Source organism: Centrocercus urophasianus, unplaced genomic scaffold (assembly GCF_019232065.1).
Source record: "Centrocercus urophasianus isolate 14NV4802_14NV808 unplaced genomic scaffold, USGS_Curo_1.0 seq_15, whole genome shotgun sequence".
Taxonomy (NCBI): domain Eukaryota; kingdom Metazoa; phylum Chordata; class Aves; order Galliformes; family Phasianidae; genus Centrocercus; species Centrocercus urophasianus.
Window position 1 is genome coordinate 43102940 of NW_024884697.1, and position 26538 is coordinate 43129477.

The following is a 26538-nucleotide window of genomic DNA, read 5'->3' on the forward strand; positions in this document are numbered from 1 at the left end:
ATGCCAATTTTTGCTCTTTTAAAGGCATAAAACCTCACTTCACTTAACCCCATCCTTAGGACACTCTCCCTGTGCTTCCCCCAGGCACGGGGGGAGGAGTGGAGGGAGGAGGAACAGCTACACCTCTGCCATTGCTCTTGGCCCCTTTGTAGAGGTGCCAGCAGCATTCTCTGACACAGCAGTGCTCAGGGCTGCTTCCCATTGCCTGCTGGGTGCCAAAGGGGAGCTGTGGGGTGGCAGCTCATGGGAGGAGGAGAAATAAAGTTTGAGTGCAGATCTGCACTGGAGTAAAACTGCCCCACGCACTCCAGCAGCTGAATGTGGAGGGGATTCATCTGCTTCTTAGTTTGGCTCTGTCGTTCTTGTGTGGAGTGTTGCAATTGCTGTAATTATAATGACTTGAAAGGAAAGCTACTAAAATGAAGTGCTGAAGTCAGAAGAGAATGTTTACATACAGACGGGCATTCAGATGAGTTCTTCTGCCAGTGGCTGCTGGAATGCAGACAAGTAGGCTTTAAAGAGCAGCAAATCAAAGAAACACTAACAAAATGATTCCCTTTTTTGCTAATTGTTAACAGATTGTCAGCAAACTCGAGCGAGAACGGGGGTTTGAAGATGTCCAGAAACAGCTCCAGCAAGTAAAAGCCTTATTTGATGAAAAGAAGAAATGCAAATGGGTTTGAGCAAAGCACTGCCTCACAGCATCACTGCGGGGAACTTGAAATAAGCGCTGCTGCTCCCCAGGCAGTTCTGAATGACTCTGTACAGGGCTCGAGCCACTTGAACACTGCTTCACTCTGACCATTCCATACCCCAGTTTGGGAACGAAGGGTGCACAGGGCTGGATATTGGACATGCCAATGTGACGGTGCAGCTGAGGCTGGCACTGGCAGCCCAGAGGTTTTAGGTACTTGAACCCAGGTACTGCCAGCTGCTGCCTCTGTAAGCTTCCCACAGACTGAAAAGCAGCTTGTAGGATCTGCATGCTACAAGCTCGGAGTTGCCCATGTGAACCTTTACGTTGCTTTGCTCTGTTTGGAAAAGAGAAAGCTGATGATGGTTTGCCACACCCTTCCCACAGCCGCAGACAGGCTGTGGGGTCAGCACGCTGGCCAGCTGCAGGCTCCTTCCTTCCAGGCAAATGTAGGCTGGCTCCTGTTGCAATGAAAAGCAGCACCCAGTGACACTTGGGAGAAGCTTGCTTTGCAAGGGGGTGGGGCTGAGCTTTGAAGTGCAAATGCCACATGGCAGGAGTTTAGAAATGGCTTTGCAGGGGGAGCCAACCACAGATCAGGGCTTCGGAGAAAGGACCTGCTCTGGCATCAGTCTGTGTTTACATTTCTGCCTCTCCATCCTTAGACAAGCTGTGAAGGCCCTGTGAGCAGCTTCCGAGGTGTAACCTCTGCGGCCACGCTGCCTCAGAACAGGCAGCTGTGATGGCTGTGCTCAGAGAACAGCCCCTCTCTGCCAGCTCTGTCAGCTTCACCACCTGTGTGCAGGTGGCTCACAAACCCAATGCCAGCATCTCATTGTATTTTTCCCGGTTGTCCAAAAAAAGGTTTTGTCAAAAGAAGGTTAGTTAGGGCTTGGGCAGCCTGCCCTCATCCTGCTGGGGAGGTTTTTGAGGCGTGGATGTTTTCAAAGAAAGACCTGGGAGGAAGAAGCATTGCATTTGTGGCTGACACCCAATGGAAAAGCTGTGGTGCCGCTCTGCTGCCACACAGCTGCACTTCCATGTGAGCTGCAAGGTTTGGTCACCACGGGCTCTGCTTTGATTGCTATAATGGCACATACTAAGGCTTCAGCCAGCACCCAATTTTCAGGCAGGGCTTTGATCAGCAGCATCTCCTCTACAAGGTGGGAGAAGGCCCAAAAAGCATTGCCTCGAGGCTCCTGAGGGCCCCACCACTGGGCAACCACGTGCTGTCCCCTGCCTTGGTACAACCGGCTCACACTCAGAGCAGGCAGCATCCTCTGGGTCTTGGGATGAGGCAGAGATGTGGCACGTGGCTCCCAGGCAGCTGAGCACTCCAAACAGGCGTTCCCGTGCAGCACTGCCTTGGTGATGCCCAGAGGTCACAGCACACCAGCAGAGCGGAGCTGGCCAGGCTGGCTGTGCATGGCCGGCCAGCAGCAGGGGGGGCAAACAGCCACACCTGGGCAGAAGGAAGGGCATCAGCTCCCATGGGAAGAACAAAACAAAACACGTTGCCTACTGGTCTGTCCCCTCCCTGCCATATGATTGCACAAATTGTTCCTCTTGCAGATCAGAGAGGGGAGCCGCCTGTCCGTACTGTGATGGCTTTGTTTTAATTCAAGTCTTATACTTGCTATTAAGTTTACACTTTATACTTGATGGAATGTATGGCTTTGTTCAGGAAGCTGCACTACAATGTTGCAGTGCTTTCAGCAGTTCTCTCCTCTGCCAGGCGTGGTAAGTTTCATTTTAATGGAAAAGAGCCGAACCAATCTAACCTGTCTTGCCCTCTGTCCTAAAGGAGTGCACTGTGGCTCGAGTAGCACATAAACGCAGATCAGCTGTACTTAAGGGCTGTGATTTTTAATGTTCTTAACCTGACCTTTTTAAGCAGCGTCAAACTAATCGATGATAAAGCACAGTAACTACCACTGAAGGACAGGCATCAGCAGTTTGCTCACTGCACTCAGGCAGACGTCTCACGAGTTGAGCTCCATTTCGGTTGATGGCTGGAAGTGCATGAGAAGGAAACGCGCTCGTTTTGTTCAACAGTGACCTTCTGTACAGGCAGAAGCACGACTCACAGCTTCTGCTTGGAAAGCTGTAAAATAGAATCTGTTTGCGTGGGTCTGATCCTGTGAACCTCACTCTGTGTGTTTATATGATGAGAAAACTGAAACCAGTCCTATTCTGTATTTGTACTACTGCTTGTTTGCTGCAATAGCGTTAATGATTTCTAGAGATTAAGTATGTGTTGAAGCAGGCCCTGTAGCTTTGCCTACGGCCTGGAATAGGATTCTTGCCTTGTATCAGAGCCTCCTAACCAGCTTCACTCTGTTGTAGCCCATTTGAAGTCATGCTGGGACTTTGTAAACCATGAAGTGGATCTCACAAAGTGATGTGAAGTATAATGAAGTGATTGTAGCTCTTGTGGTAGGTTTGGGACCTCACAAAACATTGGCACAACTCCCACCCTCACAGTCTGCTGTTACTCGGACAAAACAAGGTATTGACTAAAGCTGCCTTCTGGCAACCCAACAACTGTAGTCGCGTTCTCTAAAATGAAAGCAAACCTCTCTTGAACTGATTTCCACATGTTTACAGGCAAACAGCTATTGCAAACAGCTTATTTTCTAACACTAGCTTACAGAGCATTATTTTGCAGTCATTAAAAGTCAAATGCTACTAATGTGTGAAGTAATTCCTGTTGTACAGAAGTTAACCTGTTGTTTAAAATGAATGGTTTGAAAAAAGTGCAAACGACAAATACATGTTGGTGTTTGTATGGGTTTATCTCAAATAAAGTGCATTTGAAGGCTGGTTAGATTACTTTGTGTATTTTAAAATGGTTGAGAGAGCAAACAGTTTTGCAGTGGTGCCCGGGCCAGGAGGGGAGTGCAAGATGCAGTACAATCAGCTTCCATTGCTTCCAGCAGTTATAGGTGCCATGCACTGCTTTCCTTGGAGAGCACTTAGGAAACCGTAATACAGCACTTATGTTTACCTATGGCACAGAAAGTAAAACATGCTGAAGAGCAAAGCTGAATGCATGACAATGCCAGCCACCATCTGCAGCTCATTCCTCAGCTGACTGTTCCTACAGTTCCAACAGTATGCAGTCAAGTATTAAACACTTTTCACTAATGAATTTACACTGCAGTATCCAAAAAAAAAACAAAACAGCAAGAAGAAGCCAGCCCACACCTCCAAGTTTTCACTATCAAGTCATCAAAAATTAATTGAATCTCCACCGGTGTTAAGCTGATAACCAAGGAAAACAACTTAAACCTTAAATAAATAAATTTATTGTAGCTGACAAAACAAGCTACAGTGGCAACAAATACAAACTAACGTTTTCATCACCTGAAGGCAATTTGTTACACTTCATCTCTACAACAGTATTTTTTTAAAAACTGATTGTTGCTTCTTGATGTTACAAAACCAAGAGGCACATGGACAAGAGCAAAGTCAGGAGCACCCACTTCACCCCATCTGTCTGCATGGGAATTTCGGAGCACCGCTCCAGGCGTGGATTCCAGCAGCTGGAGTACTATCAAAAATGTAGTTTATTGCATGTCTTGACTCCCAAATATTTGTATAGCTTTTCTATAAAGATATTTTCAAAATGCTGTTATAACGTTTTCATTTCGATACCATCCCGTTTGCTAACGGATCAAAACACAAAACTGCACAGGATGTATTTCCCGCACCTCCGCACCCACAGTCGTGCTTTGGAGGATATTAAGAGCACGTAGCCAGGAGGAGCTACTGCAAACAGCACCTACAGTTGGCACGCCTTATGCAGAGTCCTCGCTCTGCACGGCAGCTCCCTCTGCTCCCCTGCTGGACGCCAGCTCCCTGCGTGTTCCTGCTGTGAGCCGCTCCCCAGCCGGCCCAAGCTCCTGCAGCTGCTTTCTCTGCCTGGTTTCGAGATCTTCCAGCCGCTTGCGAAGCAGGGAGAGCTCTCTCTGATGCTGTTCTTCCTTGAAATTAATAGAAGTGGCTCTATGATATTTTGCACGCCTCCAAGGGACCAAAACGAGCAGTTGTTTCATTTTTTAAAGTAATGATTTTGAAACAAAAACTGTGATGTTTGAAATGTTATTCATTACATTCCAGCCTCCAGCACCCCCCACGTCTAGCAGGTCTCGCTCTGACACTCATGGCAAGCAGCAGTAGCAAGAAACGGGAGCGCAGCACTGCTGCTCCGAGATGAAGACGCACAGCAGCTGTGGCCTCACCTCAGGGACAGCAATCAGCAGTGCTGGCTGGGCCACCTCAGAGAGATTATCGCCCTCAGAAGCACTCTGGGGTACACAGAATGCTTTTAAGCCCACAAGAAACAGTGAGTGGCAATCCTGTTTTGTAATTACGGAGTCACGATGTGAGAAAAAACACTATGACATTTCATGTCCAGAAGGAGCCATTTAAAGCCTCAAAATAAGCACAGAGGGAAGAGAACAGGGTTAGAACTGCATTTGTTACATTCTGTAACGTGCCCTTTGTCTTTCAAGAACTCCTTCCCATTATCATAGAATCACAGGTTGAAAAGAATGGCCTGGGTTGAAAAGGACCACAAAGATCGCCCAGTTTCAACCCCCTGCTATGTGCAGGGTCGCCAACCAGCAGACCAGGCTGCCCAGAGCCACATCCAGCCTGGCCTTGAATGCCTCCAGGGATGGGGCATCCACAGCCTCCTTGGGCAACCTGTTCCAGTGTGTCACCACCCTCTGTGTGAAAAACTTCCTCCTAATATCTAACCTAAACCTCTCCTGTCTCAGTTTAAGACCATTCCCCCTTGTGCTATCACTATCCACCCCCGTAAACAGCCGTTCTCCTTCCTGTTAATATGCCATTACAAGCAAAGAAACATTAAAAAGAGGGAGGAATCCCTTTAGTTAAGATCTTGCGCTCCTCCCTTCGTTACCGCTGAGGCCCCAAGCCCTTGTGTTGCATTAGTGCCACGTGCTGTGACACAGTACCTGAAGGAGGAGGAAGGACACGTCGGGCCCAGGAGGCGGGGCAGATGCTGATGTTACACTGACTGGGTTCAGGGATGGGATGCCAGGATTCAAAATCAAACTGCGGAATTCGTTGTGTCTGCGCTGCAAGTCCTTCAGTCTCCTCTGGAGACGTGTGTGTTCTTCATAGGAAACATTCTGCCTATGAAATAACATTTTTTAGAGCTCTAAATGCTTACGATCCCGACACGGCAGCACACCTCTCTGTGGGTACTTTGCTGCTTACTGTCCTTGTGCAAGAACACTACCATTAGCAAACATGAAGACATGAGTTGACCACCCGTGCGTATTTCTCTGCCTGAATGGCTAGCAGTGCCAGCACACAGTAACCTACAGCAGCATTAGATTTTACACGGAATAAACTAAGCTGCTAATAGCATTCACAGTGGTGAGCCACAGGTGCACCATTCAATTCATTATTTGAACCAAGCCGTCCGTATTGCACAGTGAAGAGAAAAAGCAGCTGGTCCTTCCAAGAGGGCGTTAGGCCTGTTTCCTTTGTCATTCTGAAGTCAGTTTTCTTTCCTGTCTTCCATCTCCACATACTGTGCTTTCAACTCCAGCACTGCTTCACTCACATCTCTTTTTTTTTTTTTTTTTTTTTGTAAAAAGAATTTGTTCTTTTGAAGGGATTCGTGCTACCACATCTATACAGTTTCCAGATAGCTTTCCTCTATCTCTCCACCACCAACACAGCCATCAGAAATGGACTCCACTCACAGAATTCCCATGTGAACAACACCATTAGATTGTACTGCAGTTACCACACTAACTAGCACGCATCTTCAAAAGCAATTCACATTTCTGAGTCACATTTGGGCCATGTATCATTTTTTCAAGCAAGGAAAAAGCATTTATTTATTACCTATTTAACACCTGGTTTTCTTTTTCTAGTTCCTCTATCTTGGCTTCCAAAAGTTGCAGTTTCTCTTGCATCCTCCTTTGTTTATTATCATTGAGAGTCTTTCTCTGCCAAAGAGACATTTCAAATAGAGCAAAGTAACACTTTGATAGATCAGTTCCTGTGAAATCAAATCCGTCCTGCACGCGGCTTAATGCTCTGACAGCATCCCCCACCAGTGAGGTCTCATCTCACTGGTGACAGGACGAGGGAAAATGGCCTCAAGTTGCTCCAGGGTAAGCTTAGGTTGGATATCAGGAAAAACTTATTTACAGAAAGGGTTGTTAAGCACTGGAATGGGCTCCCAGGGAGGTGGTTGAGTCACCATCCCTGGAGGTGTTTAAAACCCATTTGGACGTGGTGCTCAGGGACAGGATTTAGCGGCGTGTTCTTAGTTAGGGTAGGATGGTCAGATCGTGGTTGGACTCGATGACCTTTAAGGTCTTTTCCAACCTGAGTGAGTGATTCTAATAACCAAGCAGTCCACCTCTTAAAAGCACAGAAATACACACAGAAAGAAACCCTCACCAAATCATAGATGGCGTTAAAACAAAGTTGTCAGCTGTAACATTCTTGTGCACATCGCTTCAACACATTTCTCTGCTAAGAACTGGATGTACTTTGTCATTACATACAACAGATTGCAAATCAACTCTTAATATTAAAACAATTCTGGTCTAGAAATCTGAACTTCTCATAAATAGGATCATTTACAAAAGAAGAGCCAACGTACCTTTTTTTGAGCAACTGCAGCTCGACACAGCTTGTTCTTCACCTCGTTGTATTTCTCTTCCTTCTCTGTGACGCGCTGAGTAAGCAGATGCTTCTCCTCCAGCCACTCCATGCGCCTGTACTCTAAAGCCCTTCAAAAGGACAGGTTAAAAGGGTAAGGAGTTACACAGATGAAGCAGTTTTTTGGCTTAATGCCTTAAGGCTCTTAAAATAAACACTTCTTTTTGCAGCTCCTGTTTTTATAGATTTGAAACTTCCAACTTCAATGTGACTGTGCTCAAGACTCACCATATTTGAACCCGTGCATCAATGTAACCTTAGAGGTTTTACATCTTTGAAGGAAATGTTGAAGACTAAATCCAGCAACTGTGCAGAGGACATCTCGAAATTCCAATCAAATCATCACACTGGAACACAACATGAAACAACTGTGCCAAGCACCAGCTGTCAGAAGGGCTGATGACTGCTCTCTGTGCTCGAGAGGTGAGGCACAGCAGTGGGTTGCTGCCATTTGTGCCACACAAATCCTTTGTAATAGAGAAGTTCAGACTTGACTATTCTGTGCTCCCAAGCAGAACAAACACCAGCATGACAAGAAGCTCCCCCAGATACGCTTCCTAGACAGCATCCCAGCTGCATGCACGCCACAGCCAACATCTATTCTTTGTTTAGAACTTTGCATGGTTGGAACATATTAAAATTAGGCTGCGATCTCTAGCAGTGGACTGGGAAAGGAGGAAGTTTCTCTGCTGGATTTTTTGTTGCAGCTATCTCAAAGCAGAGAAGAACCAACTGCCTATTAACTACTTTGTCACAAAAGAAGTCAAACGGTGAGATTCAGCCCAGCAGTTGTTAAGAAATACAGATCGGCATCAATGCATTTAGACTTGGGCTGATGCAGTTTCCCTAATGGGAGCCTTGATGATTCTTCATAAAGCTCTCCTCAAACACCCTTTCCCTTCCCCACAGTGTTAACATCACTCAAATCAGAACCAGGATCCTGGCCTACCTGAAATCCTTCACTGCTCCTTTAGTTGATCGCAAAAAAATTACTACCACCCCCAGAACCAAAGAGAAACGCACTGCTTAACAGCAGAACTTCAGCTGAGACACTGGTTAAAAGCCTCACAACATTTTTATTCAATTTCTCAAGGAAATTCCACTAATATTGTTCCTGAAATGTTTAACAAGTGCCTCCTCCAGCTCATCTCTCATCTCTGTCAGTTTATCAGGCTCATGGTTTGCCTTTGGCTCTTTTTCTCATTTCACTTTTTCATTTCCAAGCTTAAGCCAGACAAAGCTAAATTCTTTGCCTACTCTTGCTGTCTGCCCAAATAGCATTAGTTTAACTTATCTGAAACTGGTTATCTCAGCCTCTCTTATCTTTTGGTCCTTTTTTTTGCTTCTCTTTAAGCTATATTGCTTTGGTGCTACTTAACTTCTGGAGTTCAAGCTCAAAAGAATTATTGAACTGAGGAAAGAAGTCACATCAGCCACACAGTCAGGAAAAAAAAAAAAAAAAAGGGAAACATCCCAAGACTCCCATGGTAAGAGAAGGACAGACAGGGAGGACTTGCAGGTAAGGCTGCAAAGCTTCTTAGTTTCTGCAGTAACAGTCTTGGTGCATCTCCTATTATCTATAGGCTTATAAAATTATCTTGGCCTCGTATCAGCTAAAAGGATGTGGTAGAAGAAGTAAGAAGTACACACATATGGGCTGGGTCCCCAAAATCTGATCAAAGCACAGCAGTACAGTCACTTGTTTTACTTTCGTGCTTCAACACTCTCTAACATTCAAACACTGTGAAATTCTGGATCCATTCTACATGCAAGATATATGTTCAATAGAAATAGAACCTCATTTCATAAAATCGATGCATTTCATTAGTCAACAATTAACTGTAACAGGTATGGATGGAATCAAACCCCTACTTCTGAAGTTATCAGGAGCAAAGTTTTTATATATACAGCATAACAGAAGGTATGGCTTTTTTTTTTTTGTCAGCACAATTGTCCAGTCTTTCCTGCTGACATTTAGTCATAGAATCATTTGAGTCGGGAGGGACCTTTAAAGGTCATCTGTTCCAACTCCCCTGCAGTGAGCAGGGACACCACAGCTACATCAGGTTAATTTCAGACATTTTCAGCAACTACATCCCATACTGAACAATCCATGTGAAAGCAATACAAGCAGTGTGAAAACAAAAAGTAAAACCAAAAGAGAACAAAATTTACTTCTCTGTTTCCAGTTGGGCTTTTTCTGCCTGAGTTCTTGCATTTTGACATTCTTGTCTCAATCTTTCTACTGTTTCCTTCAACTTCTGATTATATTCCAGCAAATCATTTTCTGACCGAGAAAGTGAAGCCACTTGGAGTTGCATGTCTTGAATTTGCTATTAAAAAAAGAAATATATACGCAAATATCTACATTAATTTTGAGATACTGCACATGTCAACATTCCTTTATCATAAACCTTTCTTATTTGTTCCCTTTCTCCTTGCTCAACAGCTTATCTAGCAGTTTTACAGTAAACTACTACTAGACAAGAAAGAACTTTCCCATTGCTGTTGAAATACGAAAGGGAAGGAGAGGAAGGAATCCAGTCTGAGTCCCCTGTAACTCAGGGAATCTGACATTAGGCCTTAGAGCTGAACACAACCAGAGCATCACAGCACACCAATGAGCTGAGCTTTGGAGCTACTCACTCTTCTCTCTCCATTACAGCCCTCAGTGGCTGCACAAACCAGTTCACAAAAGCAAGTAGAGTCTGAAAAGTCCAATCCCTGCAGTCAGCACAGAAAAAGGATGCTTATTCCCCTTTTCCTCGCCCTAATTACACACTCAGATATCCCAATTTCTACAGGAAAAAAAGATATTAACTTCAGGTGCACAGCCATATTTGTATCTACCAAGGAACAGTATGGCTGAGCAGCAGTTATAAGAATTAGGTTTCATTTGCATTACTGCCATTAATTCATCTTGCAATAGAAACATATCTTTTTACACCAGTTTATTCGTTTATGAAACATCTGTTAAGCACTTGAAGAACCTCAGATGAGAGATGTGGTGTAAATGCAGAGCATTACCTAGAAACAGTTTATAGTTTCCATGGAAACTGAATCTCCAGTTAAATAGTGCATAACCATATTCAATATAGCAGCCTATAAACATTCCATTTTGAAATCACTGATACCTACAAAATGCACGAGGCAGAAAGCTGTAATCCATTTATGAAGGTCCAGGAAAGCAGGGCTGATTCCTGAACACTTGATTTACAGAGCTGTTAAATGCATTTTGTCCCTCGGAAAAAAAAAATATCCTTCAAAATCTAATCTGATCTTCAGACACTGGTCATGGTAACTGCAGGAAAGGCTGTGTTCCTCTATGAAACGTTACCAAAACCCTTACCTGTTTTAGATCATCTCTCTCACGTTTCTTTTCCTCGAGCTCCTCTGTCTGAATAGCTTGCTGTTGAATTTTTAATCTGAAATTGTTTAAGATACTCTTATTTTTATCTGATTAAAATATAGATGGTAGCAAAGTACAAATCAGGCTGACAATAGAACACGTTGCATACATATTTAGCAGTCTTACTAATTAACTACAAAATGCCTAACAATCCACTTTTATTGATGACTACATACGTTGGTTTGCTTGCTTTTGAAATAATTTTGCTGGTTTTCTCGTACTGACCTTCATACAAATACTACAGCAAACCAACTTCGCTGAGAGTTATAATAAGGAACTCACAGGTATCATATTATTGTCCCAGTTTGCCAGTTGCTGGCACGATGCCATTGTGCAAAGAAAAATGGTTTCTTATAACACTGCCATTTGCAAGTGGCCAACACGGTCCAAATTCCAACACAGATAATGAAACTTCTTCAACATGTTCATTAAAGTGTTCATTTAAGGTTGGGATGAACAACGTTCACTTTTGATAAACAGCACATTTTTTTCTCCTCCCATCTTTTTACACGCTGCACAAGATCCTTTGTTTAGTTTCACATAATCAATATTTACATGCCCATAAATAGTAAACCTGTCTAACGACTTGTGAGAAGAAATTGGGGAAAAAAAAGAGAGACATTTGCTTTAAGGCTAGGAAAGGCACTACCGCAGGCACTGAAGTTCCCTTTTGCTAGATTCTTCTGCCAGCTGCACCACACGTAGCTTCTCTTCGTACTGATCCTTTTCAGCTTGTCTCCAAGCGTCCTGTTCCAACTTCGCCTTCTCCACATGAGCTAATCTGCTCTCCAGTTCTAACCTGAAACATTACTCAGTGTTTACAGGCAAACCGCGACACAGCGCTACGAGATTGTTACTAAAAATGGCATTTAAGAAGTGACTCCAAACACCTCCCAGGACTTCTAGAAACTGAGCACTAAATCAACACATACTTTTCATCCTGTAAGGCTGCAATTTTTCCAGAAACTTCCTCTTTGGCAGCTTGCACTTTACGAACCAACTCTTGATCCTTTTCTACTAAAAGCACTTTATGACGCTCAACAGCTTCCTTAAGAACTTCTTTGTCTGACAGCAATCCTGCATTATGCATGAAAAAAAATACGTTAAAATATCATTATTGATGTCATCCTGATGAAATTCATTATTAGAATTACTTTATCAATAGCAAAAGGGGAGCTAAAAAATCTGAGCTCACAGGATGGAATGTGAATGAATGAAAAAGTATAACAAGAAAGACAGAAGAGATCATCATAGAATGGCCAGGGTTGGAAGGGACCTCAAGGATCATGAATCTCCAACCCCCCTGCCACATGCAGGGCCACCAACCTCCCCATTTCATACTAGAACAGGCTGCCCAGGGCCATATCCAGTCTAGCCTTGAACACCTCCAAGGATGGGGCATCCACAACCTCTCTGGGCAGCCTGTTCCAGCACCTCACCACTCACAGTAAAGAACTTCCTCCTGATATTCAACCTAAATCTTCCCTCCTTCAACTTAAAACCATTTCCTCTTGTCCTGCCATTATCTGCCCTTGTAAAGAGTTGACTCCCCTCCTGTTTGTAGGCTCCTTTTAGGTCCTAAAAGGCTGCAGTGAGGTCACCCCGTAGCCTTCTTTTCTCCAGGCTGAATAAGCCCAGCTCCCTCAGCCTGTCTTCGTAGGGGAGGTGCTCCAGCCCTCTGATCATCTTTGTGGCCCTCCTCTGGACCCTCTCCTACAGCTCCCTGTCTTTCTTGTCCTGGGGGCTTCAGACCTGGACACAGTACTCCAGATGGGGCCTCATGAGGGCACAGTAGAGAGGGACAATCACCTCCCTGTCCCTGCTGACCCAACACAGCAACAATCAAGACAGAAACCACCATTCCAGAAGAATGTTATGGCAAACCCATGAAGGCAGTCCAGTAAAAGCTGGGTGGTGATTTACATCATCAGCAACTAGTCTTAGAAAGCTGTGGCCTTACAATACAGGAGGCTATTCACATTGCCAACAAGTTCAGCTGTTACCTGGTTGCTTAGACCATTGCCTGTTTTGTTCACAGAACAAGCTAGAAATTCTATTTTGTTCCACAAAAACGCTTAACCCATCTTGGCTTTTTTCCCCTTCAATTCCATGGATACAGAATTGGAAAACAAATAAAACTCTGAAGTCTTCTGGTACATTAAGGTTTCAAACAAATTGCAAATAGCTGTACAGTTTGGCAGTAAATAAAAAGGTACAACCCTAGGAAGCACATGATTTGAAACAGATTATGCTCAACTTGTATCACAAACCAATTAATTTACATGAGTGCAGGTTGCCCTGTAACAGCCCTTCATAACCTAGGAGATCAAGTGGTAGGGTACAGTTATTTCAGACACCGAAATGAGTTTTCTGATCTGTATCACTTAGACTAGAAGCAGAAGGTGAAGATTGCTGGGGAACATTTGGAGGAAAAATAATTGAAGAGCTCTAAGTGGAAGTTATCAAAGAAACCACTAGAAATTAATTTCACTAGAAATTTATTGTGTATTTTACCATCCATTTCACTTTGAATCTTGTTTCTCTCTCTTTCTACTTCATTCTTAGTTCTTGCTGCCTCCAGTTTGACATTTGTCACTTCTAATTTGTGTGACTGTTTAAGTTCTTCTACCTATGAATTAGAAAAATAACAAATCCACTGAAAATAAATACATAGTATTCACAGCTTTACTGTTTTTCAGGCAATACTTTGCTAACAAGAAAATCTGCCAAATAATGACCATTAGGCTTATTTTAAATATATCTTCATGAATATCTTTTTTTTTTTTTTTATCCACAGCTTTCCTGAAAGTCATACCACAATATCCAGATTTGTAGATAATAGTTAATGGCGACTTTATGGGTATTGTAACACTCAATCTATTGACATGTTTTATTACTTCGAGTCAGGACATTGAAAATTCATGAATGTGTTGTCATTCATCTTGAAACACAAAGTTTCAGTGTTCCCTAATGAAGACAAAGTGCCCAAATACCCCATCGGTTCCAACAACCAAGCTGTCTGACAACAGACATGGATTTCATCTTTAACCAGACAGTTACTACAAGCTATAGTGTAGGAAATACTCTAAGATTTAGCAAAAACATGCAGGATTACCTGTAAAAAATTAGCAAATACCATGCATTTTGCAAGCAAGCTTCCAAACACTCGAGCAGTTCTGAAAAGATTGCTTATTTGAACTGTTGTGGTGGGACACTGATCCAATACTGCATACGACCCCAGTGCCTCACTAAGCATTAGCACGTCAGCTTGCACATACCTCACTTCTGACTAAAAATCCCTCAGAGTTGAGCTAAAATTAAGCTCAGTGTAACCTCCCTAGAGTAAAACAACACAGTGATATGCAAAACCAGGGTACCCAATGCTTCCCCGAAGTCATTTCAATGTGAAGATCACTTATCCCTTTCATCACCCTTGACCTCCTGCAGTGCTACTCTACTATCAAAATCCAGGCCTTCATAGATGTCAAATGCATTTTAACTCAAATGCTTCTCTGCAGCTGTGACGTGCACATCAAACAGCCTCTTAAAAGCAGGAGTCTTAAGAATATCAAATCAAAGACAATTACTGCTTGCACAGAAACTTTTTTATAGTTTAGGCATTTGTACACAGTAATTACATGGTCAATGAGAATTAAATACCTAGAGGAAAGCACTCATATCAAAAATCCATTCACAGTGACAAATGTAATTACAACCTGCTAGCACAAGCAAGTGGCAAAAGGTTAAGAATGACACAGTCGCTTATTAAGTAACGACGTCAGTGGGTTTGGTTGCTTCAATATGAAGCTGAGAACATTTTAGGGTAATTTGCAAGGTAAGGTGGCTTTTCTAAGGCACGAGATTCAGAAGTCCATCTTTGTTCAGGAATAAGTTTGAGTGAGTGTAGAAGTGCCGGGGTGTCAGCATATGACATGATTTTTTGCCCTTCAGCTGAACACCTTCATTTTCTCCAACTTCTGAAGGCTATTGATTAAAAAATGTTTCATATAAGTTTCTTCCTCCAATTCATCATTCCTGTTGGACAAGTACGACAGGTTGTATAAAGAGGCTTAAAACTGTGATACATCCTATTCATATGGTAAGTAAGAGCTTCTTTCGGATTAAGGACCAAAACTCAACACTTCACAGTCATAAATATGCATTGTAAAGTTTGTCTTGGATGAAATCTGAGATTGCTAAAGAGCAATTATGGAAGAAATTGAAGATTTTTTTTCCTGTGTTGTGTCCCTTTTTGAGGCATATGCCCATATGAACCACTATGCCCATACAAAGAACGTGTCAGCGTTGCTTTGGAGAGTATAGTTAGAAACACTGGATAGCTTTAGGTCAACAGAGTGCTTAAGATAATTCAACTAGAAGCACAAGACCAAAATTACTGGCTTTAGAGTTAGTTCAGAGATTACTAAATCCTTTTCAAACAAGCAAGAAAACAGGATGGAGATCGTTACCAATAACTGACAAATGTGCTAAAAACTATCAGCCAGTGTTTTCTCCAGCAAGGGAAGAACAAGGAACAACAATATTTATTAACTAGGTACTTATTTCCTTAGGACAAGTGTGAGGGCTCAGATTTACAAGTAACAATTCCCAATATTTGAGATTAAAAAAAATAAATTCCTAGTGCTTCAGTTTTGCTTCCTTATCCAAATACCAGCATAGAGAATTGCATAAAGATCTGTCTGTAAGTCAAGTGCTTGAGGAGGAGCCGCAGCCAGATGAACCTGGTGTCCATGCTGATCTAATTATTGGGAAACACTGAATAGTGGCACCGAGTTTCTCAATAAGCACTTGCAGATTTTCCCTATCCTGGAAGCCGTTTGTTGGTGGGGTTTTTTTTTTCCCCAGCTAAGGATCTTTCTAAAAAATTCTCAAAATCCCTAAGATACGGCGCCAACCCAGCATGTAAGACACTCAAACACGTCGTCAGACAACAAACTACTTAAACTGATGGAATGCAATGCTGTACAGAAGCATTTCTGTACAAGCTATGCTGGCGTGAGTCCAAGAGTGATGCTATAGTAACACTACTGTCTTGTTTCACATGCAACCTAAATCTCAGCAGGTGATTCCAATGCAGATAACTCAAGAAAGAAAGAAAAAAAAAAAAACCAACAAAATGATGTCATGTTCCATGGCACTTCACAGAGTTGATGAGAAAAGAAAGCTTTTTGCCATTAGGATAAGCTGGCTATCCTCATGTGTACTAAAAACATGAAGATGCCTCTTTGTGCACGGTTAGATTTAGACAAAAAGATCTCTAAAATGAAAAAAAAAACAAAAAAAGTGCATAACATCAATTTTGGAGATATTGAGATACTTTTAGGGATGAAGTTTCTCCTGTCAAGTCACACACTCTTATCTACATCTTCTATCTGATACTGGGAAGAAAACCCAAGCCTACTCTAAGTCACAGAAGAAAATGTGGCCTTATTCTTAACGTAAAATAAAAACAGAAAAACTTATACATCATATGAACAACTGTTTCAGACATAAAAGCACTTACTTTAGCAGCCAAGGAATTGACTTCTTGTTCAGATTTATGGAGTTTGCTAGTTAAAAGAAAGTTCTGCTCACGACACATCTGCAGTTCTTCCTCAATCCGACTAATGTGTTGTTCAGCTGACTTCTTTTCTGCCTTGAATAAAAGAGGCATCTGTGAGATTTTTGGAGCAGGGCTGTCTCTTGCTATTCACCTGTATGGTTCAAGTGATCTCCAAATATTACTGACCTTTCATACAACAACTATCCACAAAAATACATCAACGTTGGTTAACAATACGTTCCCATACAGCAAGGGTCTCACATTTTACTCAGAAACAACAACTATCTTGATTAACACTGCCTGCACAGAATCACACACTTCAAAAGGCAGAGATAATCTGACTCAGTTAGAAGGCAGCACCTATTGCTACCAGCTCTAAATACAGCTCAGCTCTAAATACTGGAATCACCAGTATGAGTATTATAGCCTCAAGACGTGGGATTGATTGAAGTATCAAAAAAGCAATTAAACCCAAGTTTTCACCTTAGTTTTTCTAATTGTGTATTTCCAGCAGGATTTTTTTTTTTTTAATAAGTTTTCTAAATTAAGAATATTATGATCCTCTTTAAAATGGGATCAGAGCACTCAGCAGAGATCCACAGCACTTTGTAACAAAGTTACGTAACAGCTAAAAAAGTGAAAAGGAAAGTAAACCATATATCCACATCTTGCAGCTACGTGAGAAGTCTACATGCAAAGACTCACTGGCTAGGCAGATAGCAAGAACTGAAGACAAGGAATGAAGAGGAACACTAAAACAGGCCAGAAATAAAAGCAGTTCTTAAAAGAGTGAACAAAAGCCAATAACCATACAGTCATGGTAATGCATTGAAGAGCAAAGATACAAAGATAGAAAGGACAAAAAAAAAGTTATTCAAAAGAACGACAATGTACCCGTAGCAGATTAACACATGGATGTCAGTTTCTAACTGCAACTCAGTGACAACTGCTTGATTGTGAATGTGACATCACTCACAAGGACACAAGACAACAAATAAAAGAGGAGTCTTACCTCTAGAGACCTTGCCAGACTCTGCAGCTCAGCTAACTGCCGTACTTGCACCCTTTGGACACTTTCTGCTTGTACACCACAGTTGTCTCTTTCTGCTCGTAGTTCAGCTACTTCTGCTTCTAAGCCTTTTAATTTCTGACACAGTTGTGCTTTTTCTCTGGAGAGGACCTCCACACGTTTACTGTCCCTCGTGGGATCAACGCTAACCAGCTGATTATGGAGCTCTTCTTTATCTTTCTCCAGCCTCGCAATCTAATGGTTGTCAATTGGAAAAATATAAGCCTTCACACTGATAAGGTGTCACACAGCAATAAGAACAGTGGTTGACAGTTCAGGAAAGTCCAACAGCGTGCATTTAAGTTATTATGAAATTACATTAACATTTAAGTTAGAACAATTCACAGACACAGCAGTCAATGCCTCCTTGTGATTCAGTTTTCACCAATATGGCTCATCCTCAGATGTTCCTAAACTGCCTAGCAATAGGTGGAAGTAAATCAGCAGCTACAGGAGAGGAGGAAGTTGGGGATCACATAAAGCACTGCATACAGGAGTCCTTGGAATGAATCTTTGAGAAACAGTGGCAATCAGAAAAGGTTCCCGAAGACTGGAAAGAGGCAGATGGCAAAGCCATGATTAGGGGGGCAAACCAGTCAAGGAGGAAGATCCAGGTAACTGCAGGATGGTCAGCCTCACATCTGTCTCTGGGAAGGTTACAAAGCAAACCTTCTCAGAAGTTTACCCACGCATCTGGAAATGACAAGATGATGGAATGCAGAGCTTATCAAAGGCAAAATATGCTCGACTTACTTCCTTCTAGGAAGAGATGCCTGGCACTGCAGACTAAGAAAGCACACTAGGTCTCACCAAATTGGTGAGATACAGGCTGAACAAGTATATGAAGAAGTAGGTGGAAGAGCTACTGCTGCACAGAAAGGAATCTGGGTATTCTGGCCAACAGCTAGAGTACGAGTTGGCAGACAAGTGTAGTATTTAGTCAGAGTGGCCTTGCAGCAAAGATAACCAACTGCAACTGGTGATCTGGCAAAAAGACAGCCAGCAGATCCAGGAAAACGATTCTCTTCCTCCTTCCAGCTCTTGTGGGACCACAGCTGGCATACTGTGCCCAGTGCTTGAATATTGACATTGAATAAATCCAGTGGTAAGACACCGAGAATGCTGGGAGCATGACATGAAGACAGGCTGAGAGAACTGGGCCTGTTCAGCTTGGATAAGAAAGGCTCTGGAATAACTACTGTTTGCTACAGTGATCCTTTAAGAAGAGATAGAGCAGATGGATCTAGAACCTTCTCAGAGGTGCGTGGTGATAGGAAGAGAGGCAACAAATACAAGATGGAATATGAAAAATTTCAAGTAGATGATAGGAAGAAATGTTCACCATGAAGGTGGTTGGATATTGGAATACTTTGCCCAGAAAGGCTGTGAGTCTCCATCCTCACAGATGTTCTAGACTCAACTGAGCCTGGTGCTGAGCAACCCAATCTCATTAAACCTTATTATTTAAGCAGGGGGTTAGGCTAAACTAGAAGGAGGTCTCTTCCAACCTACCATATGATTGTATAATTCTGTAACCACAGTATAGCTCAAGCACACAGTAACTGAAGACAGTCAAGGTGACTTGGCCAGTCAGAAAACAAAGCAGGCTTCCAAGGCAGTACAAATAGATACAAACTCATCTTGAAACGTATAACATAGATTCCAAAATAAGCTACATGGACTAAATGTATTGTGAAGACAGGGGCAAAAGAATCAGAAAGTAAGCTGGCAGAGCTTTCCCCATATTTGAAGGCACAATATTCCAAACCCTGCTCGGCAGCAGCACTTTTAGAAGTTCCATCAGCGATTTCTACAGAGCAAAGCCAAAACCTGCAGCAGCTGCCATCTAAATCCCTTTCATGAGAAAATTCAAGTCTTACTGCATGACATGCCTGAGGAAGCACTAAGGAGTTAGGATGTTTTTGTAGCCCCCTTGCAATAAATAATGTGGGAGGTTAAAAAGGTTCAAAATATGAGTAAAAAACTAGACTACACTTTGCCCTGGGCTCAAGGTAATTCCATTCTCTTTAGGAGCGCTAATTAGTTGCAGCATTAGCACAAACTCAACAAGCCCATAAGACAGGCAGGCTGTAAAGCAGCATGTGCAGTTAGCTCTGGGAAAGACAAATGTTCTGTTTTTAATGCTTTTCGTTTCTGAATTTGGCCTGATTTTGAAAGCAATGATTGCCTTTGATTTATGCCTCATGTTTGGACTAATGCGTCCAAATCTGGCATCTCCTGATACGCTCCCAGACAAATACTTAAATGAATATGCTAATGACATGTACAACACTCATTTACGCTGCTGCATGTATTTAAGAGATGAATAAGATGCCAATTTATTTAGCTGCACTTTTGAAAGTCCAGTTCTGATACAAACAAACTGTGGATTGCTTACTCAGGAGTTGGCACAACTGAAATCAAGTTACCAAAGCTTTGAGTATCCTGTCAGTATCATTCTTACCACTACTGTCATAATCCAACCTAGTTTCAAGACACGTGCCCTTGCCTGGTAGCAACAGTATCTTCTGAACTTTTTTCATTAGTTACCACATAATTTAATTTTTTTTTTTTTTTTTTACCAGTTGCTCACATAACTTATTAATTTCAGGTTAGCATAACATCTCATCTCCTATCAGGAACGTGATTTCCAAAAAGCATGTAAGCAGAGCTACTAGTTGACATTCATCAGAAGGCAAGTCTACTGCTGTGGTAGCACATACGATATTGCAACACATGGCTGAATAAGCCTACAGAGACAGCCTGAGGCTAAGCCATGAAAGTGTTTTGAGAATTATGAGAGCAGAAACAAATACTACATTATGAAATTATGTCAATCTGACGACCCACCAAAGCACCAACACTCACAGCATTCACACAGCTTTATCAGATACAGTTTAAGCTAAAGTAATATCACATACCTCTGCCTCATATTTTATTTTCTCCTCCTCTAAAACATGTTCATGTTCTTCTTTTTGATGCTCAAATTCCGACTTCAGGAAAGTATGCTCATACCGAAGTTTGTTATATTCTGTTCTGTATTTTTCCATTTCCTAAATCAGACAAATGAAACATTTGGTATGGAGTTGGCAGTTTTACCTCCAGCTTCAAACGTCCATGCAACGCTTCAGTCGTTTCATAAGGGCTTTTGTGTAGGAACGGATCCCTCCTTATCCTAGGGCTTCAGCCTTCACCACCTGGGGCAGCAGTACTGAACAATACCAGGCAAAGCAAAGTTGCACACACTGACTGCCCTTCAGTTTCCTAAGGTTTTTAGGAGCAGTTATAAATTGGTAGCCACCACTCTAAAAGAAACAAGATTAAATACTTGCTACTTACATTTTCTAGTTTCCGATAACGTTCTGTCATTGGAGATTCCAATTCCTGTTGTATTTGTGCTCTTAGCAGCTCTAATTTTTGAGGAGTTAGCACCTTCAGACAGAAAGGTATTCATATTCGTTTATGTACATCGTGACAGCCCAAATATCCATAAATAAAGTATTTTAAGTAAGGCTCCAGTATTTTAAGTTAAGTTCTAAAGTCTTCTAAGTTCTGCTTAATTTTCTATGTTTTTCTAAGGAATTTTTCAAACAGTAGTTACAGAAGCAAAGAAATATAATATTAACGAACTAAAAATATTCTGGGTAGATAACAAATTTTAAATGTCAGCATTCACTAGAAGAAGCAGTACAAATGTCAGTCAGTGTCTGGGGATCCTCTGTTGGATGCTGTATTTGTTTCCTAGGATCTGCCTCACATTAGTTTAAGGAAACAAGTAACTATAGAAAATGTCATGCAACTGGACTTAAATGTTTTTGATGTTGTTTGTTTGCTTTCATGATGAGGAAAGTTGCCATCGAGAAGAGAAACGAGTATCTACTCTGGTAATCACCAGGGCAGATGATTGTCCTCATATCAGGACACACAAGGACAGAGACTGTGGCTCAGACTGAGGGTCTCACTATTAATGTAGTACATGATAAAAGAATTCGGAAGATTTTGTTAAAAAACAAAACAATAACCTCATGCCACAGTCACTCTAAGGAAGAAATATATTCAGATTGACTATGTTTCAAGATACCTGCAATAGATCCAAGCCAAGTATATGCATGTTACAAACAGAACTAAAACATGGCCCTGTTACAGGATTCAAGTCCATATTAAGCTCTGCCAGTAAATTATCTCACCTGCATCTTCAGTTTTTCCAACTCCTGTGTTTTACCCAGCAACTCCTCTCTGTATTCTGCAAGAAGCAGCTGGAATTTGTCATGTACAGCCTGCTTTTCAACCAGCAATCGCTTCAGTTCATCTTGGGATTTTGTATACTCTTCCTGTAATCTGTGAGAGAAAACAAGTTTCTTTCATAGCTACCCTCCAAATTAAAGCTCATCTTCAGAAACAAAAATTAAAATATCAAGATTGAATTAAGCTTTTAAGATCCTTTTCCTGTAATATATTGAAAACTTATTTCACACCTATAATGCCTTAAGGAATTTTGAATTTTCTGCAGTAACCAATACTCAAAAATGTCCTTCAATAGAGAAATAGCCAACACACACAAAACCCCTTCCACCCAGCACCGAGCTCCGTCTTTTAACATTTCAAATGAAGAAACCTACTTAAATTCATGTACCTTAAATGTTCTGCCTTTATAGTTTGATAATTTGCTTTATGGTGCTCACAGCGCATTTTTTCATCAATCAGAAGTTTTTGCAACTCTTGGGAATTGGCCGCATCACCATTTCCAACCACGGGAGGAAGGAGGCTGCCCAAAGTATCCATTTTGTGATGCCCGTTCACGATGGCTACTGAGAGGACAAAGTAAAAAATTAACTTATAACAAAGGTACACCAACATCCACTTTTTTGGCTGCCATCCCAGAAGGCAGGGTGACCTGGCAGAAATAGAAGCAGATGCAATTAGCAATCAAGGACACTCTGCTCAAAGGCTTCACATGCCATTTTTGCTTTCAATACAGAAGAATCCTGGCTCTGCTGTAACTCATATCAGAAATCTCCTGCTGAAAAGGCAGCTCTTCCCTGCTCGTACTCTCTCAGGGACAAATAATTAAGTTAGGAGGAGATTATTTGAGTCAGTACAAAACAAGCACAAGCATCTTGCCAGTGCCAGACCATATAAAATGCTTTTTTTTTTATTTATTCTGTATGCTGAGAATCCGAGCGTGGAGTTCATTTTGTCCTGCTAACTTTGGTTCAAGGAGAGGACACAGACATCAGACACAAACAGCTTTTGCTTATCATAGTCACAGTCTTTCTCACTACCTAACTACATCATGCTGCTCAGCACACCAGCACATCAGCTGGAAGAACAGGGACGACCCCCACTGCTGAGGTGCTACCAAGTCCTTTCTGGAAAAGAAGGATGATTTCATGGCCGTCCACCTTCCAGACTGCCCAAAGTTCAGCTCCAACACGTATCACCAACACGTGTCACTTCCTCATTTTTGAATTCACGTGGTGGGTTTTTGTGAACTTTCCAGCGAGAGTTTTGCTAAATATGACAATCTCAGGGGGATGTGAGAAAGCTGCAAATCACCAGATGCTGAGAAATGAGGAAGTATTATAATATACCTCACCAATTCTTTTTGATATTGAGCAAGATATTGCCTTAGCCTGATCACTGCTGCAGCTTCTAGAGGATTTGGGGAGGGAGGTGAATTTTAGGAAGTTACAAGATTTAAAACAACTGCTCTGCCATTTCAGCTTTCAGCATAAGTGACTGGTGCCTACATGGCAGTGTGAACAAAACAACTTCTCCAGCATCAGCAAGTTCCTCACCTTCTTCACATTTGGAGCTGGACACACCACGTTCTCCTGCATTCTAGTCCCCAGATCTTCCACAGGCCTACCTTAAATGCTCAGCATTTCATTCTAGAAAGCCCCAAACTACAAACTAGACGAAAATTATCTGCCAGATAGGAAAAGAAACATGCATTAGTGCTTAATTTCTTCCTCTGTCATTATATGGGAAAAGGTGACAGCAAAGTCTACCAGTGTTCCAGTACCAGCACACAATGACAACAGCAACTGCTTTCATTCTGCTCTGCCCAAATCTGCTGAGGATAAGGAGGAGGAAATTGGAATAAAGAATGTTCTCCTCAGTGGCTGCCCTATGCCCAGTATGCATAGCATACACTGCACGTTTGTACACGAACAGAATAAATTCTGAAGAACCTTCTAATCAAACTAGGATCTGTTTTTCATTCCTGGCTTTTGTTGGTTGTTGAGAAACAAAGCACAGTAGCCATTTTCAGACTCTACATTGTGGCATTTGCTATTGTTCAAGCAGCAGCCACGTGGGAAAATCTGCTCAGAAACCCTAAGGACAATAAGCTACGCGAGAGGACAAAGAGAACTCCAGGCAGCATGCTCCTCAGAATTTCTAAGCATATCAACAAGGTTAATCGTGACCACCATAAAAAAAGCAAACAACAATACTTCTCTTCATCTCAGATCTCTGGTTCCATAAGCTGCAGTACCAAATGTAAATGTGCAACTGTACACCAACCTGTAGAACTACGTGCACAGGGCTTGGGCCTGGACCCTACGGCTCACATGAAGAAGAAGTGCTTCTGGAGTTGTATAACAGATACAAATTCAACATCACCACAAAACCATGAAGTTTTCTGACTAAAAGAAAGAGAGAAATGGAAACGCGGGCCTTTGCTCTTTCAGTTCCAAGCCTTCACACGCACTCTCACAGCTTTCACTACTATCAGAAACTCCAAAGATTAGAAAGCAACACACATGCAGTTATGCATTCATCTGCCTAAAGGTTGCAAGTAGAACAAAAGAGGAAAGAAGAAAAGGGAAAAAACACAGCACACAAAACCATTTCATACCCTCAAAAAACCCAAACTGGATGTTCTAAAGGCAACAAAGCTATTTTGGCTTGCAGGGACATCTAGTGGCAAACTTCGCGACTTGCAATCCGCAGCGATAGATTTCCCGAAGTCCCTTTCCCAGAAACCATTGACAGCAATTTGCAACATGTAAACATCTCACTTTCTTACCTTTTTTTTTTTTCTTTCAAAACAAAGTAGAATCATAGAATCACTCAGGTTGGAAAAGACCTTAAAGATCATCGAGTCCAACCACACCTAACCATACTACCCTAAGAACCCTCCATGAAATCACATCCCTGAGCACCACATCCAAACGGGTTTTAAACACATCCAGGGATGGTGACTCAAACACCTCCCCGGGAAGCCCATTCCATTGCTTAACAACCCTTTCTGTAAAGTTTTCCCTGATCTCCAACCTAAACTTACCCTGGCGCAACTTGAGGTCAACCAGGAATTACTGATAGGGCTGTTAATGCTCAACTACTGACATGAATCTCTTCTGTGCCAGTGGCAACATCTCAGCTATGTCAGCTGATGCTTAGACATAAACACCTTCAAATTTGCCCAAGACCACCCATGCTATTTTTGAAAAACACTTTCCAAGAATGCTAGTTAAAATTCCTGCCTCCCATGAAGACCTGTTTGAAAAGCAGAGAACCATAAAATACACTTTAAAGAAACTAAAACCCCAATGTATATAATAACATCATTTGTATATCCATCAAATTTTACCATGCTATAGAACTGTAAGCTTTTGTCAGCTGCCCAAATCCACACTAGAAAATCTTAACATCACATTGTGCAGGTACATACAGAAAAGTATTGGTGCAAAGTCCTGAAGCTTCAGTTATATTTTTGGTGGAAAATGAAGCTAAGTGAGCTTAAATGAGCTACATTTCCTAGAACCATCTTTGTTCTGCCTTTCTTCTCCGGTTATTATCTTCATACAGAAAGAAGGTCTTCATGCTTAATGATCTACTTCACCTCTCTACCCTTTAAATCCACACATCACGAAAGGACATCTTCCATAAGATCTTTTGAGCTATATTACTTTAAATGCTGCATCGTTTTCTTTTTCGAGGTGTGTGTGGGGAGGTTCATTTTGTTCTGCATTATCCTCCTGCTTTCTCCAGCCTCATTCCCAAATCTGACATCCATCAGACCCTTCGATTTAACTCGAGAAGCCAATAAGCTCTGACAAGCAGAAAACAGCCGTTTTGTTTGGTGAGGTCAACGAGTCACGTTAGCTCACGGCACAACCCAGCCAGCTGCAGAATCGGTGCGAGCAGGCAGCTGGTACTGGCTGGCATGAAGGAACAGAGAGCCAAATAAGGAGGCAGAAGGAGGGACAAGACTTTCTCTTTTCAGACAGAGAGCAGCTGCATCGCTAGTTTGGATGCTCGTGCTATCACAGCCTTGGTTTCCAGATAAAGTTAGGTTACATCAGCCCTACCTGACATGCCTCTGCAGCACAGCAGGGATCAGACTTCCCACCAACACCACAAGGGACGAAAATTAACACAAAGCTGTGCATTACTTGAGAAACACGGAAGTCTGGCACTCTTCTGCCCCTGAACTTCGGAGCCTAGGCAAGCTGCAGCCCCGCCAGCCCCACATAGGACACGAGACCGAGACAACATCTCTCCGAGACGCGTCGTCCGCTTCTCCCCGCTTTACAGACCCCTGCACGGGAACGACGCTCCCGGACGAACAGAGCAAGGCCTGGGAGGGCTGAGTGCACGCCGCACAGCGGAACGCCAAGCAGAAAACCCCCTCTAGCCCCTCAACAAACCCCCCACACCCAACCCGCCCGGCCGCCGCCGCCAGGAATTTAAAAATGGCGCCGCGCCCCGCCTCGCCTCACCTTGCCGCCCGCTCGCGCCGCCGCCCGCCGCGGCCCCGCAGGGTATCCTGGGAGCTCCGGGACGGGCCGCGGCGAGGGGGCGGGGCGGCGTTGCCGGGGTAACGGGCTCACGCTGCCTCCCCGCTCCCGTTTGCGCCTGCGCCGTCGGCACTGGCACCGCCTACACGCGGTGGAGGTGGCTGCGGGCGGCAACGGCCCCCTGGCGCCTCTACGGCCCTCCCTCCGGCGGGACGGGCGGCAGCGCTGAGGCGGGCTGGGCTGGCGGGTTGGCAGCGGGTTGGCAGCGGGTTGGCAGCGGGTTGGCAGCGGGTTGGCAGCGGGTTGGCAGCGGGTTGGCAGCGGGTTGGCAGCGGGTTG

The 26538-nt window shown here is 42.9% G+C and overlaps 2 protein-coding genes across 7 annotated transcripts in view; one reads left to right on the forward strand and one right to left on the reverse strand.

Moving 5' to 3' along the window:
- PLXNC1 (plexin C1) overlaps positions 1–3521 on the forward strand; it is a gene marked incomplete at its 5' end in the record, with an annotated part of 68180 nt that extends 64659 nt beyond the window's left edge. Inside the window, one exon of the mRNA XM_042815888.1 lies at positions 579–3521. Coding sequence (XP_042671822.1) covers positions 579–683 — 105 coding nt within the window. The remainder of the gene's footprint in view (positions 1–578) is intronic.
- On the reverse strand, positions 3467–26217 carry CEP83 (centrosomal protein 83). Of its 6 annotated transcripts, none has more exons than XM_042815400.1 (16): positions 25771–25842; positions 22086–22260; positions 21640–21790; positions 20792–20884; positions 20374–20505; positions 17396–17647; positions 16345–16476; positions 13335–13449; positions 11753–11897; positions 11470–11619; positions 10761–10836; positions 9587–9744; positions 7353–7482; positions 6584–6687; positions 5680–5860; positions 3467–3701 (listed from the first exon to the last, which is right to left on the reverse strand). In XM_042815400.1, exons 1-16 carry the CDS (start codon positions 25775–25777, stop codon positions 3519–3521), a joined length of 2184 nt encoding a protein of 727 aa, XP_042671334.1. In that variant the 5' UTR covers positions 25778–25842; the 3' UTR covers positions 3467–3518. The 6 variants fall into 6 exon arrangements, with proteins under 6 accessions (XP_042671334.1, XP_042671335.1, XP_042671337.1 ...); XM_042815401.1 differs by lacking the exons at positions 3467–3701; positions 25771–25842 and adding exons at positions 3985–4680; positions 26182–26217; XM_042815403.1 differs by lacking the exons at positions 3467–3701; positions 25771–25842 and adding exons at positions 3985–4680; positions 26182–26199 and having other exon boundaries at positions 22086–22257.
- Positions 26218–26538: the final 321 nt, after the last annotated feature.